The 12,711-nt window shown below is 42.2% G+C and overlaps 1 protein-coding gene across 3 annotated transcripts in view; it reads left to right on the forward strand.

Moving 5' to 3' along the window:
• TRIM55 (tripartite motif containing 55) overlaps nucleotides 1-12,711 on the forward strand; it is a 57,816-nt gene that overhangs the window by 4,360 nt on the left and 40,745 nt on the right. For all 3 annotated transcript variants that reach the window (XM_058528794.1, XM_058528795.1, XM_058528796.1), the window contains exons 3-4: nucleotides 9,385-9,550; nucleotides 11,585-11,680. In XM_058528794.1, coding sequence (XP_058384777.1) covers nucleotides 9,385-9,550; nucleotides 11,585-11,680 — 262 coding nt within the window. The remainder of the gene's footprint in view (nucleotides 1-9,384; nucleotides 9,551-11,584; nucleotides 11,681-12,711) is intronic.

A 12,711-nucleotide genomic window follows, 5' to 3' on the forward strand; every position in this document is an offset into this window, starting at 1 on the left:
TTCACCTCTTGTGCCCACCCCCCAACTCCCTTCCCCCTGGTAACTACCAAACTGTTCTCTCTGTCTGTGTGTTAGTTTATATTCCACATATGAGTGAGATCATACAGTGTTTGTCTTTTCTCTGTCTGGCTTATTTCACTTAACAAAATACCCTCCAGGTCCATCCATGTTGTTGCAAACGAGACGATTTTGTCTTTTTTTATGGCTCAGTAGTATTCCATTGTATACATATACCACATCTTCTTTAATCTTCTTTATCCAATCATCTGTTGATGAACACTTAGGTTGCTTCCACATCTTGGCTATAGTGAATGATGATGCAATGAACATAGGGGTGCATAAGCCTCTTTGGATTGTTGATTTCAAGTTCTTTGGATAAATACCCAGAAGTGGGATAGCTGGATCATAAGGTATTTCTATTTTTAATTTTTTGAGGTATCTCTGTACCGTTTTCCATAGAGGCTGCACCAGTTTGCGTTCCCACCAGCAGTGAATAAGAGTTCCCTTTTCTCCACAACCTCTCCAACATTTGTTGTTTTTTGTCTTGGTGATTATAGCCGTTCTCACAGGTGTAAGTTGATATCTTAGTGTAGTTTTGATTTGCATTTCCCTGATGATTGGTGATGTTGAACATGTTTTCATATGCCCATTGGCCATCTGTATATCTTCCTTGGAAAAATGTCTGTTCATATCCTCTGCCCATTTTTTGATTGGGTTATTTGTTTTTTTGTTCTTCAGATGTGTGAGTTCTTTGTATATTATGGAGATTAACCCCTTATCGGATATACGGTTTGCAAATATTTTCTCCCAGCTGGTGGGTTGTCTTTTCATTTTGATCCTGGTTTTGTTTGACGTGTAGAAGCTCTTTAGTCTGATGAAGTCCCATTTGTTTATTTTTTCTTTTGTTTCCCTTGTCTGAGTAGACATGAAATTCAAGAAGATCCCTTTATGACCAATGATGAATAGTGTACTGCCTACATTTTCTTCCAGGAGTTTTATAGTTTCAGGTCTCACCTTCAGGTCTTTCATCCATTTTGAGTTAATTTTTGTGTACGGCAAAAGCAGATAGTCTACTTTCATTCTTTTGCAAGTGGCTGTCCAGTTTTCCCAGCACCATTTATTGAAGAGACTTTCTTTTCTCCATTGTATGTTCTTTGCTCTTTTGTCGAAGATTAGCTGCCCATAGATGTGAGGTTTTATTTCTGGGGTTTCAATTCTGTTCCATTGATCTGTGTGTCTGTTTTTGTCCAGTAGCATGCTGTTTTGATTATTATAGCTTTGTAGTATGTTTTGAAGTCAGGGATTGTGATGCCTCCAGCTTTGTTCTTTTTTCTCAGGATTGCTTCAGCTATTCAGGGTCTTTTGTTGCCCCATATGAATTTTAGGGTTCTTTGTTCTATTTCCGTGAAGAATGTCATTGGGATTCTGATTGGGATTGCACTGAATCTGTAGATTGCTTTAAGTAGTATGGGCATTTTAACTATGTTTATTCTTCCAATCCATATACATGGGATATCTTTCCATTTCTTTATGTCATCATCGATTTCTTTCAATAATGTCTTATAGTTTTCATTGTATAGGTCTTTCACCTCCTTGGTTAAATTTATTCCTAGATATTTTATTCTTTTTGTTGCGATTGTAAATGGGATTGTATTCTTGAGTTCTCTTTCTGTTAGTTTATAGTCAGAGTATAGAAATGCAACTGATTTTTGTAAGTTGATATTGTACTCTGCAACTTTGCTGTAGTTTTTGATTATTTCTAATAGTTTTCTGATGGATTCTTTAAGGTTTTCTATATATAAAATCATGTCGTCTGCAAACAGGGAGAGTTTCACTTCTTCATTGCCTATTTGGATTCCTTTTCTTGCCTAATCGCTCTGGCCAGAACTTCCAACACTATGTTGAATAACAGTGGCAAGAGTGGGCACCCTTGTCTTGTTCCTGTTCTCAGAGGGATGGCTTTCAGTTTTTCCCCATTGAGTATGATGTTGGCTGTGGGTTTGTCATATATGGCCTTTATCATGTTGAGGTACTTTCCTTCTATACCCATTTTGTTGAGAGTTTTTATCATAATTGGATGTTGGATCTTGTCAAATGCTTTCTCTGCATCTATTGAGATGATCATGTGGTTTTTATTCCTCATTTTGTTAATGTGGTATTTCACATTTATTGATTTGTGAATGTTGAACCATCCCTGTGTCCCTGGTATAAATCCCACTTGATAGTGATGTATGATCTTTCTAATGTATTGCTGTATTCAGTTTGCCAATATTTTGTTGAGGATTTTTGCATCTATGTTCATCAGCGATATTGGCCTGTAATTTTCCTTCTTTGCATTGTCTTTGGCTTTGGTATCAGGGTGATGTTGGCCTCATAGAATGTGTTAGGAAGTGTTCCATCTTCCTTTATTTTTTGGACTAGTTTAAGAAGGATAGGTATTAAATCTTCTTTGAATGTTTGGTAAAATTCTCCAGAGAAGCCATCTGGTCCTGGACTTTTATTTTTTGGGAGGTTTTTGATTATTGTTTCAATCTCTTTACTTGTGATTGGTCTATTCAGGTTCTCTGTTTCTTCTTGATTCAGTTTTGGGAGGTTGTATGAGTCTAAGAATTTATTCATTTCTTCTAGATTGTCAAATTTGTTGAAATATAGTTTTTCATAGTATTCTCTTATAATCCTTTGTATTTCTGTGGTATCCATTGTGATTTCTCCTCTTTCATTTCTAATTTTATTTATTTGAGCCTTCTCTCTTTTTTTCTTGGTGAGTCTGGCTAAGAGTTTGTCAATTTTGTTTATCTTCTCAAAGAACCAGATTTTTGTTTCATTGATCCTTTCTACTGTTTTTTTGGTTTCAATTTCATTTATTTCTGCTCTAATTTTTGTTATTTCCTTCCTTCTGCTGACTTTGGCCTTTGTTTGTTCTTCCTTTTCTAATTCTATTAGGTGTAGTTTAAGATTGCTTTATGGGATTTTTCTTGTTTGTTAAGGTGGGCCTGTATTGCTATGAATTTCCCTCTCAGGACTGCTTTTGCTGCCTCCCATATGAGTTGGTATGGTGTATTTTCATTTTAAATTGTCGCCAGATATTCTTTGATTTCTCCTTTAATTTTTTCAATGATCCATTGGTTGTTCAGTAGCATGTTGTTTAGTCTCCACATCTTTGTCACTTTCCCAGCTTTTTTCTTATAGTTGGTTTCTAGTTTCATAGCATTGTGGTCGGAAAAGATGCTTGTTATGATTTCAGTCTTCTTAAATTTATAGAGGTTTGCCTTGTTTCCCAACATATGGTCTATCCTTGAGAATGTTCCATGCGCTCTTGAGAAGTATGTGTAATCTGTTCTTTTTGGATGGAGTGCTCTATGTATATCTATTAAGTCCACCTGGTCTAGTTTTTCATTTAAGTCCGCTATTTCCTTATTGACTTTCTGTCTGGATGATCTATCCGTTGATGTAAGTGGGGTGTTAAGGTCCCCTACGATTATTGTGTTGTTGTTGATATCTCCTTTTAGGTTTGTTAATAATTGCTTTATGTACTTTGGTGCTCCTGTGTTGGGTGCATATATATTTATAAGTGTTATATCTTCTTGGTGGAGTGTCCCTTTTATCATTATATATTGCCCCTCTTTGTCTCTCATTACCTTTTTTTATCTTGAAGTCTACTTTGTCAGATATAAGTATGGCAACACCTGCTTTCTTTTGTTTGCCATTTGCTTGGAGTCATCTTCCATCCCTTCACTCTGAGCCTGTGTTTGTCTTTAGAGCTGAGATGTGTTTCCTGGAGGCAGCAAATTGTTGGGTCTTGTTTTTTAATCCATCCAACCACTCTGTGTCTTTTGACTGGGAAATTCAATCCATTTACATTTAGAGTGATTATTGATATATGAGAGCTTAATGCTGCCATTTTATCTCTTGTTTTTCAGTTGCTATATATTTACCTTGTTTCTTGTCCCATGTATTTTGGACTGCTAATTCAGTTTGGTGGCTCACTATGATGGTTTTCTCAGTTTTCTCTTTATTTATCATTTCTGTCTTTTTGTTCTGATTTTTGGTTTAGTGGTTACTGTGTGGTTTGTATAAAAGATCTCATAGATGAGATAGTCCCTTCCCTGATAGCCTCTTGTTCCCTTAGTCTAAGCAGGTTTCATCCCTTTCCTCTTCCCCTTCTAGGCTGTTGTTGTCACAACTTATTCTGTTATGTGTCGTGAATTTGTGGTTAAAATAAAGTGATAATATTTATTTTTGATCTTTTATTTTCCTTTATCTTTAGAGTTATAATTAAGTGTTTGCTAATCTGTTCTGATAGAGAGTTGCAATTTCTGATTTTGTCTGCCTATTTATCTGCTTGCTCAAGGCTTTGTAAACCCTTTCTTTTTTTTTCTGGTATGAGGGCTGTCTTGATTAAGTCTTGTAGGGGTGGGTCTTGTGGCAATGAACTCCCTCAGCTTTTGTTTATTTGGGAAAGTTTTTATTTCTCCATCATATCTGAAGGATATTTTCACTGGATATAGTATTCTTGGCTGAAAGTTTTTGTCTTTCAAAATTTTGAATATATCATTCCTCTCTCTCCTAGCTTGTAAGGTTTCTGCTGAAAAATCTGCTGAAAGCCTGATGGGGCTTCCATTATAGGTTATTCTCTTCTGCTTTGCTGCCCTTAATATTTTTTCTTTATCGTTGACTTTTGCCAGCTTTACTAATACATGCCTTGGAGAAGGTCTTTTTACATTGATGTAATTAGGAGTCCTGTTGGCTTCTTTTCCATGTAATTCTAGCTCCGTCTCCACGTTTGGGAAGTTCTCAGTTATTATTTCTTTCAACAAGCTCTCTGCTCCTTTTTGCCTTTCTTCTCCCTCTGGAATACCTATAATCCTTATGCTGCATTTCCTAATTGAGTCAGATATTTCTCGGAAAATTTCTTCATTTCTTTTAGTCTTTTTAGTCTAAGTTTCTTTTTAGTCTAAGTTCTCTTCCCTCCTCCATCTGAAGCATTTCTGTGTTCCTATCCTCCAGATTGCTAATTCTATCCTCCATATTATCAGCCCTGTTGCTTAAGGACTCCAGACTTTTCTTTATCTCACCCATTGTGTTTTTCATCTCTAACAATTCTGTTTGGTTTTTCTTTATAGTTTTGATCTCTTTTGTGAAGAATTCCCTCTGTTCAGTAATTTAGTTCCTGATCTCATTGAACTGTCTTACAGAATTCTCTTGTAGCTCATTAAGTTTTCTTATGATGGCTATCTTGAATTCTTTGTCATTTAGACCATAGATTTGCGTGCCTTCAGGATTGGTTTCTGGGTGTTTGTCTTTTTCCTTCTGGTCTGGAGTATTAATAAATTTGTTTATACCATTTGATGGAGTGTATTTGTGCCGGTGCATAGTGATAGTTTCTGGATGTGGGTTCCGCCTGCTGCCACTGGAGGGGGGCAGGAGCTGTGTAATCCGAGCCCACTGCTGTGATCCCTGTCAGATGTGCCTGTCCAAGCCTGGGTCACTCCTTGGGATCGCAGTGGCCCTGTGGGGTCTCCCACCAAATGGGAAAGTAGTCATGTAGGGGCCTCAGGGCCACTTCCACGTGCTCCCACAGACCCCGGGGGTTGTGCTCCCTGCTTCTGGGCCATAACAGTACTATGGGTGTTCACAGCAGCCTGGAGCTTGTTTGCCTGGACTGGGATCTCAGCAGCCCTCTGCTCCTAGGTCACACCAGCCGTTGTACTTGGTGGGCGGGACTTCCCTTCCGGGACTGAGAAAAAGCCACTCCCTGGGACCGGGTGGGATTGTGGATTCTCCCACCAGATGAGAGTGTGGTCGCATGGGAGCTCAGGGCTACTGCCCTGCTCTCACAGTCCTGCAGAGACACGCTTCCCCACTTTGGGGCCACAGCAGTACTATGGGTGTTTACAGCAGCCGGGAGCTTGTTCACCTGGACTGGGATCTCAGCCGCCTTCTGCTCCTAGGTCACACTAGCTGTTGTGCTTGCTGGGTGGGAGCTCCCGTCTGGGACCAAGCCAGCCACTTCCTGGGGCTGAGTGGGATTGCGGTTTCTCCCACTAGATGAAAGAGTGATCACAAAGGGGCTCAGGGCCACTGCCGCCCACTCTCACAGTCCCACTGAGACACACTTCCCCCCTTTGGGGCCGCAGCAGTACGATGGGTGTTCATGGCAGCTGGGAGCTTGTTTGCCTGAGCAGCAGCTCAGCTGCCCTCTGCTCCTAAGTAGCACCGGCCTTTGTGCTTGGCGGGCGGGGCTTCTCCACTGGGTCCAAGTCTATGCCACTCTCTGTGGGCTGTGTGGCCCTGAGGGCTCCCCCACTAGACGGGAAAGTGATCACATGGTGGGCTTAGGGCTGCTGTCACCTGTTTCCACAGTTGCACTGAGGTACGCTCCCACCCTTGGGGCCACAGCGGTGCTATGATCTCTCCAGCCAGGAAGGTAGTCGCACACGTGTGCTGGGCTGCCTGGGGTCCAGAGTGTGCTCGCCTATCTCTACTACCTCCTCGAGGTGGGGGTAGTCCATCCACCTTCAGATATACAGCTGCTCGGGTTTCTCAGACATCCTGATGTGCTGTGTGGGTATCCTCTGCTGATCGATGAATGTCCTTTTAGTTGTAGTTCAAAGGGGGAGAGACACAGGGAACAGCTCACTCCACCATGTTGCTAATGTCACTCCTCTCATTATACACATTTTTATAGGTGGGGATTGCCTCTGGGCCTGTGTTGCCACCTAAATAAGAAAAACCTAATAAGGAATATGAGAAGTAGTTCTTAGTCTGTATTGTATTATGAAAAAATAAATAATCACAATCAAAAACTAAACATAGAGCCTTATGGCTATTTCCACATTTTCAGTGTTGCATATACTGCGTATACCTGGGTTCTCCTCAGAGCTGTTGACATCAGAACAGCACATGGGAAGCAGGCTGCCCTCAGGTAATGCCTAGGGGAGATGAGCCACAGTAGCATCGCCTGTGGCATTTTCCAGTAAATGTGCTCTAGACACTTGCTTGACATTTATTATGAAGTGGAGATACATGGGAGGGAAGGTTCTAGAGGTGGAGAAGCCTTTGACCAAGCAAAGACCAAATCACCACTCCTAGTTTCTAGATAAGCGTTGGAGGGCTTTGCCATTTATAAATAGAGTCTATAGGATGTTGTCTGGTCTCTTCCTTTGCCGTTCATTCATGTCAAGTGACCCAGGATTTTCTTCATGTTTCACATGCCTTCTCCAGATGAGTGGTTTTATGGTAGAGCACAGGGAATACTGTCCATTAATTTGGCAAATTCTCTTTCATTTCCTACTCATTCAGACAACAAATATTTACTGAGAACCCACTCTGCTCAAGGCATTGTTCTGGGTACTGGACATCCAGCAAAAAAGAAGACAGACCACGCCCCTGCCCTCGTGAAGCCCACATTCTAGTGGAGGAAACAGACAGACCTGGGAGGGAGGATAATTTTTTCAGTTGTGGAGTTTACTTTCCTCAATTAGCTTCCAAGCATAAGGCAGAAATCAAGTCGGGAGGTCATAGACTTCATGTAAAACATATCTGCTACAAGACCAGGTAAAAATTCCTTTTACAAAAATCAGCTTCTGAAATCTTGAAGCTGGAAGTCCATACAAGTTCCTTACCAGACCCAGGGCTTCTCCCAACCGCTAGCCCAATCTCAAGCACTTACTTCCACCTGGTGACTTATAGACGCAAATTGGCGTATTCTCTGCCTTTCTCTAAGTTCTGGGGCTGTAGCTACATGATACCACACATCAGTATCAATGGTTTTCAAGCACTTTTATTCACAGCTCGCAGTCAGAAGTATTATATTGTGATCCAGTGACTATTACATATATGGATGGATGTAGATATATAGATATATATGAAATATATACTTTTGTTTCGAGTGTACATAGATACGTGTATAGACACATGTACACACATACATATCTATGTACACTCGAAACAAAAGTTTCACGTATCAATACTTATCCTTACTACGTGTAGTTCAGAGTATTTGCTATTCTATTTTGATTTTAACAATGCTAGTCATGACCTCCTAAACTGATTTCATGGCCCATAAAAACCTGTAGTTTTTAAAAAGTGGGTCTTGATAACAACTGAAAAAAATCCAGTCCCAAATCTGAGATGCTTCTAAGTAACCATGTGTTTGGGAATATGAGAAAGGTTTTGGATTTGTATTTAAATTTTTCAAACACTTCTGAAAACTATTAACAGCCTCAGTCATTAGATAGATTATATAAAAATCCCACATCTCTCACCATGCTCTCCAGAGGGAACCTAAAGCGCCACAATTTGCCGTAATTTTTATCTTGATCGTAACACCTAAGCCACGCTGCAGGTTAGGGGAATATACAGGGCCCTACTCTGTTATGAGCCTGGGCTACTGCAGGTGATTATACAGCTAGCAGGTTATCCTTAAGCAGCGAAGACTTGTCACTCCATCTCTCCGGCTTTCAATTCTTCATTGCTTGGTCATCGTCTCACTAGCACATACAAACTCAATGCTCCACGATTACCTGGGCAACTCTGAAAAGTTTTGGTTAGTGCTGACCTGTTGGGGAAACTGAAACTTGGAAGTGAGATTCCCACTTCTAACTTACCACCATGTCCCAGACCAGCATTCGGCAGTTTTTTTATTGCGTAAAGAATTCAGTATAATTGTTCACATTCACCGAGCACATACTACCCACTCTCAACCGCTGCCAAGTCCTCAGGAAGTTATTTACATTTTCTGTGCTAATGGCAGGATGAGACCCAAACAAATTAATAAAGCACATGCTGACATTTCCCCTCTCACACACAGCTACTTCCAGCCAGCGCCTGGGTTAATAATTAGAGATTTGGTCTCCTCAGCCCACTCCCATTCTCACTCCTTTTGGTAGGAAAGGGGTTTCCTGGGGCCAGAGGCTGGAGGGGTGGGATCTAGCACCCCTACCCAGCTGGTGCAAACTTGAGATTTAGTTTATCCGCAGCCTCCCCTTCTCCACCCATAATTGGAAAGTGTCTCTTGAGAGACTTGTGAGCGTGTGGAAACAGTGCTAAAGCACGCTCCTAATGGAAGAGCCTAGTGTTCAACTTTCAGGAATTGCACTAGTTGGTTTTTAAACCATGACATCAGCCATGGTGGGAACACTCAGACCATGGAAATTGGCAAATGCTACAGATCAAAGTCTCCATGTCCCCACCTCCAGGCTGGATGTTAATTTGTCAGCACACTACTGCTAGACCAGTTGTGGAGGGCTCTGAGCACCCTGGGAGTCTTCTGATACAGGGTTGATGGGGGTGCAGGGACTAGTCCAGGTTTGCAATGCTGACCACTCCTCTCCCCTCTGTCCCAATGAGAGCTGACATATCCATCTGCCTACCTCCTCCCAGACCAGAAAAGAAGTCGGACCAGCCCATGTGTGAGGAACACGAAGAGGAGCGCATCAACATCTACTGTCTGAACTGTGAAGTGCCCACCTGCTCTCTGTGCAAGGTCTTTGGGGCACACAAGGATTGCCAGGTGGCTCCCCTTACTCACGTGTTCCAGAGGCAGAAGGTAACAGAGCTCCTCCAGCCCCTCCTCCACAGCCCTTTCCGAGTGCTTGTGTGTTGGGCTCCCAGCCTCCAAAGGAGGAAGGCCCCAGCCACGCAGGGTCACTGGGGCCCTAAGGCTGGGCAGGTGTGGAGGGTGGAGTGGGAAGGGACGCTGCGTAAACGTGGCCATACGCTTGATTCTCTGGAGGATAGTGGGGAGGGCAAGAGAGGGAAGGGATGCGGAGGGTCAGGAAGGGGGGTGGAGGGGAAGAGTGGCTGTTTTTGTGCCCTTTGGAGGTTGCTGAAGACGAGCAGTGTTATGGGACCCAGTCCGAGCTCAAGCTGCTCAAACATTATTTGAAATTCAGACTACAGATAAGAAAAAGATAACTTTTTACTCCAATCACAGAATATTTTTCTTCGTTCACCGATGAAAAGTTCCTTTTTGACCCCTGTCCCCGAAGGCCTTTTCTCCCCCACTCCTAGAGGGCGAGAGTACAATGAATGGCATTTCATTAAAGAACAACTTTAAAATATTTCCTTGTGCTGGCCCTCAAGGCTAGGTTAAACTGGCCTCCTAGCCTTTCAGCCTAGGTCAGTTGCTGAAAGTCCTCCTTCGAGTGTGGCGCATGCCCCCACTCCAGGGCCTCAGCCTCATCTGCCTCATTCTGACCAAATACAGCATACCACCCACTTTATCACTAACTTGCCAACCTGGTTTCACCTGTGGAGAAGTAGGAACTTATCCATTTGATGCAGGTAAACCTGGAGTTGTGTGCTCAAAGGGACGCGGCCACTCTAGGCACCTAGAATGTGAGCAGCTGCGCATCTCAGCTTCTTTCTGTTAGAATCATAGATTCCACATCTGGTCGGTGTTTTACTGTGAGGATCAGAGCCAGAATTAAATTTGGAAGCCACACTTTTGGGCAACTCCAGTTACAACCAGTGAGTACTAACTGGTAAAGAAGCAGGATTTAGCAAGATATCTATAACATTTATTCATTTTACCATCCACTTATGATTTATTCCCCCTTTTCCTTCCCCCCGTCCCCCAAGTCATAGCCTGTTAGAATTGAATAGCACCAGTTTCACACTCTTTCCCTCAGAGCTCTGGGGACTCACGTGGGATGGACAGAGGACAGATGGGCAGGACTTGCACCTCGCTCCTGTTTGGCCAAAGCAGCTTCACTTTTATCTATTAGGATTCCATATCAGCCTCCACTTGAAGAAAGGCTTCTGCAGCTTTAAAATGTTTTACAACCACTATTCTGGTCCAACCTCCTCACTTTATATGTGAGAAAATTAGGGTCCAATTGATTACATGTTTTGCCCACTATCATAGAGCAGTTAAAGGCAGAGTTGGACCACGCATGTAGGTCTCCTGAGTCCCCATTAGTGCCCCCTGGTGCTCCATAGGCTGACCTTGGGAAGGGGTTAAGTATAAACAATGGAATCTCTTCGAGTCAAAAGAGTGAGAAGAATTTCAAGTTGAAATTTTTCCCCTAGAACCAGTCGAATGTTGCAGTTTCAAGTTTGTAATGACTTAGTGTAGTATGTGAGTATTTGCGTGCACCTAGGACATAGAAGGTGCATAATAAGCATATGTTGATTAAGTGAATAAATGAATATTTATTATAAATATTTCCCTAGTAAAACTGATCCTGAGCTGCACTAGGCAAATAATTCGTTTTGAGTCCCTGATATTACATATTGAACTCCATTCCGTTTATAAACAATATTTAGAATTCTTTAGCTTGAATATGCTATTCTGTATCTGTGGCCTATAATTCAGCATTCTTAATATTTTTAGCAAGGCCACAGTTCCATTAAAAATTTGATGAAAACTATGAAACCTCTTCCCAGACAAATGCATTTATATACACATCCATACAAAATTTTATTGACAAGATCAGGAGGTTCACAGGCTCACTGTTACTCCTTAGGGGTTCCATGGACCCTAGGTTAAGAGCCCATGAGGACACTATTTCGATTAATCCACAATCAGTGCTGACTAGAAAACCCCTAAGATCTTGCATCCGTCTTTTCTCTTCGTTAGTCCGAGCTCAGTGATGGCATTGCTGTCCTTGTGGGAAGCAATGACCGAGTCCAGGGAGTGATCAGCCAGTTGGAGGACACCTGTAAAACTATCGAGGTAAGTCGAGTGACTCCAAGGGAGTGTAAACCGAGCCCAAAATCCTGGGGTTCTCTTGCTTCCTCAACACCACACCAGAAACACCCATTCTTTCCTTATACAAGGACCTCCTTCCCGATATGTCTCTAAAATATTCACCTTCTGTCACAGGAAGAGAAGTTAACCACATGAGTCAACAAGGCAGATTTTACCACTTTTACTAGAGTGGTTTTTACATGTGTTGTTCTGTCTTGGTCAACACGTTTTGAAAGATTAGCTACCAGAAAAATCAATACCCAGTAATGAAAATGAGTGTTGTCCACCATCGTAGCTCAGTTTCTTTGTGGAAATCCAAATGGTCATAAGAAATGCTAGTTAGTGCTTTGGAAAGTTATGTGCAAATTTGAGCAGCGTATCTGTGTTCTGACAGTGGGGCTGCAAAGCGGCCAGCAGGAGGAGAAAGACTGTGGGGAGAGAACGGTTCAGTAGCTGGGAACTCATTGAGGCCGGAGTTCTGGCTCCTTCATCTCCATTTGCCCTCTGCCTGACCCAGTGCCTGGGATACAATAATCACTCAATAAAAACTTGATGGACGAATGGATGAGTGACTGGCTGGTTAGCTCACACTTAGGTATGGCATGTAAGAAATATTGTGAATCCACTTTTTCTCAACATTAAATATAAACTGTGTAAGTGCTGAAGCCTAAAGAGATTTAGCTATGCGGCAGATATCTTTTCAAAAATTGAAGATTCACAGGCTAGTTAAGCCATGCTGCATAGGGGACAGGTGTGAGACCTCTGTTTGAGTCCAGGTCCCTGGCTCTGTAAACTGCTCTGAGCTTTGGAGTTGTTTTTTCACTGGGACCTCAGGTGCAGAGTGTTGAAGCACTGTCCTGCTCAGTTCATGGCGGATTGTCCTCATTGCTGTGGGCACGGCCCCTCTTGTTATCTATTTATTTCCTTTTATCCTCATTTCCTGCTCCTGTTCTCTTCTCTGTGAATAGCCACTCTAACATGTTTCATGTTCCGTTTACCCATATTCTTATAAAATG

This window comes from Diceros bicornis, chromosome 33 (genome assembly GCF_020826845.1).
Source record: "Diceros bicornis minor isolate mBicDic1 chromosome 33, mDicBic1.mat.cur, whole genome shotgun sequence".
Classification (NCBI taxonomy): Eukaryota; Metazoa; Chordata; class Mammalia; order Perissodactyla; family Rhinocerotidae; genus Diceros; species Diceros bicornis.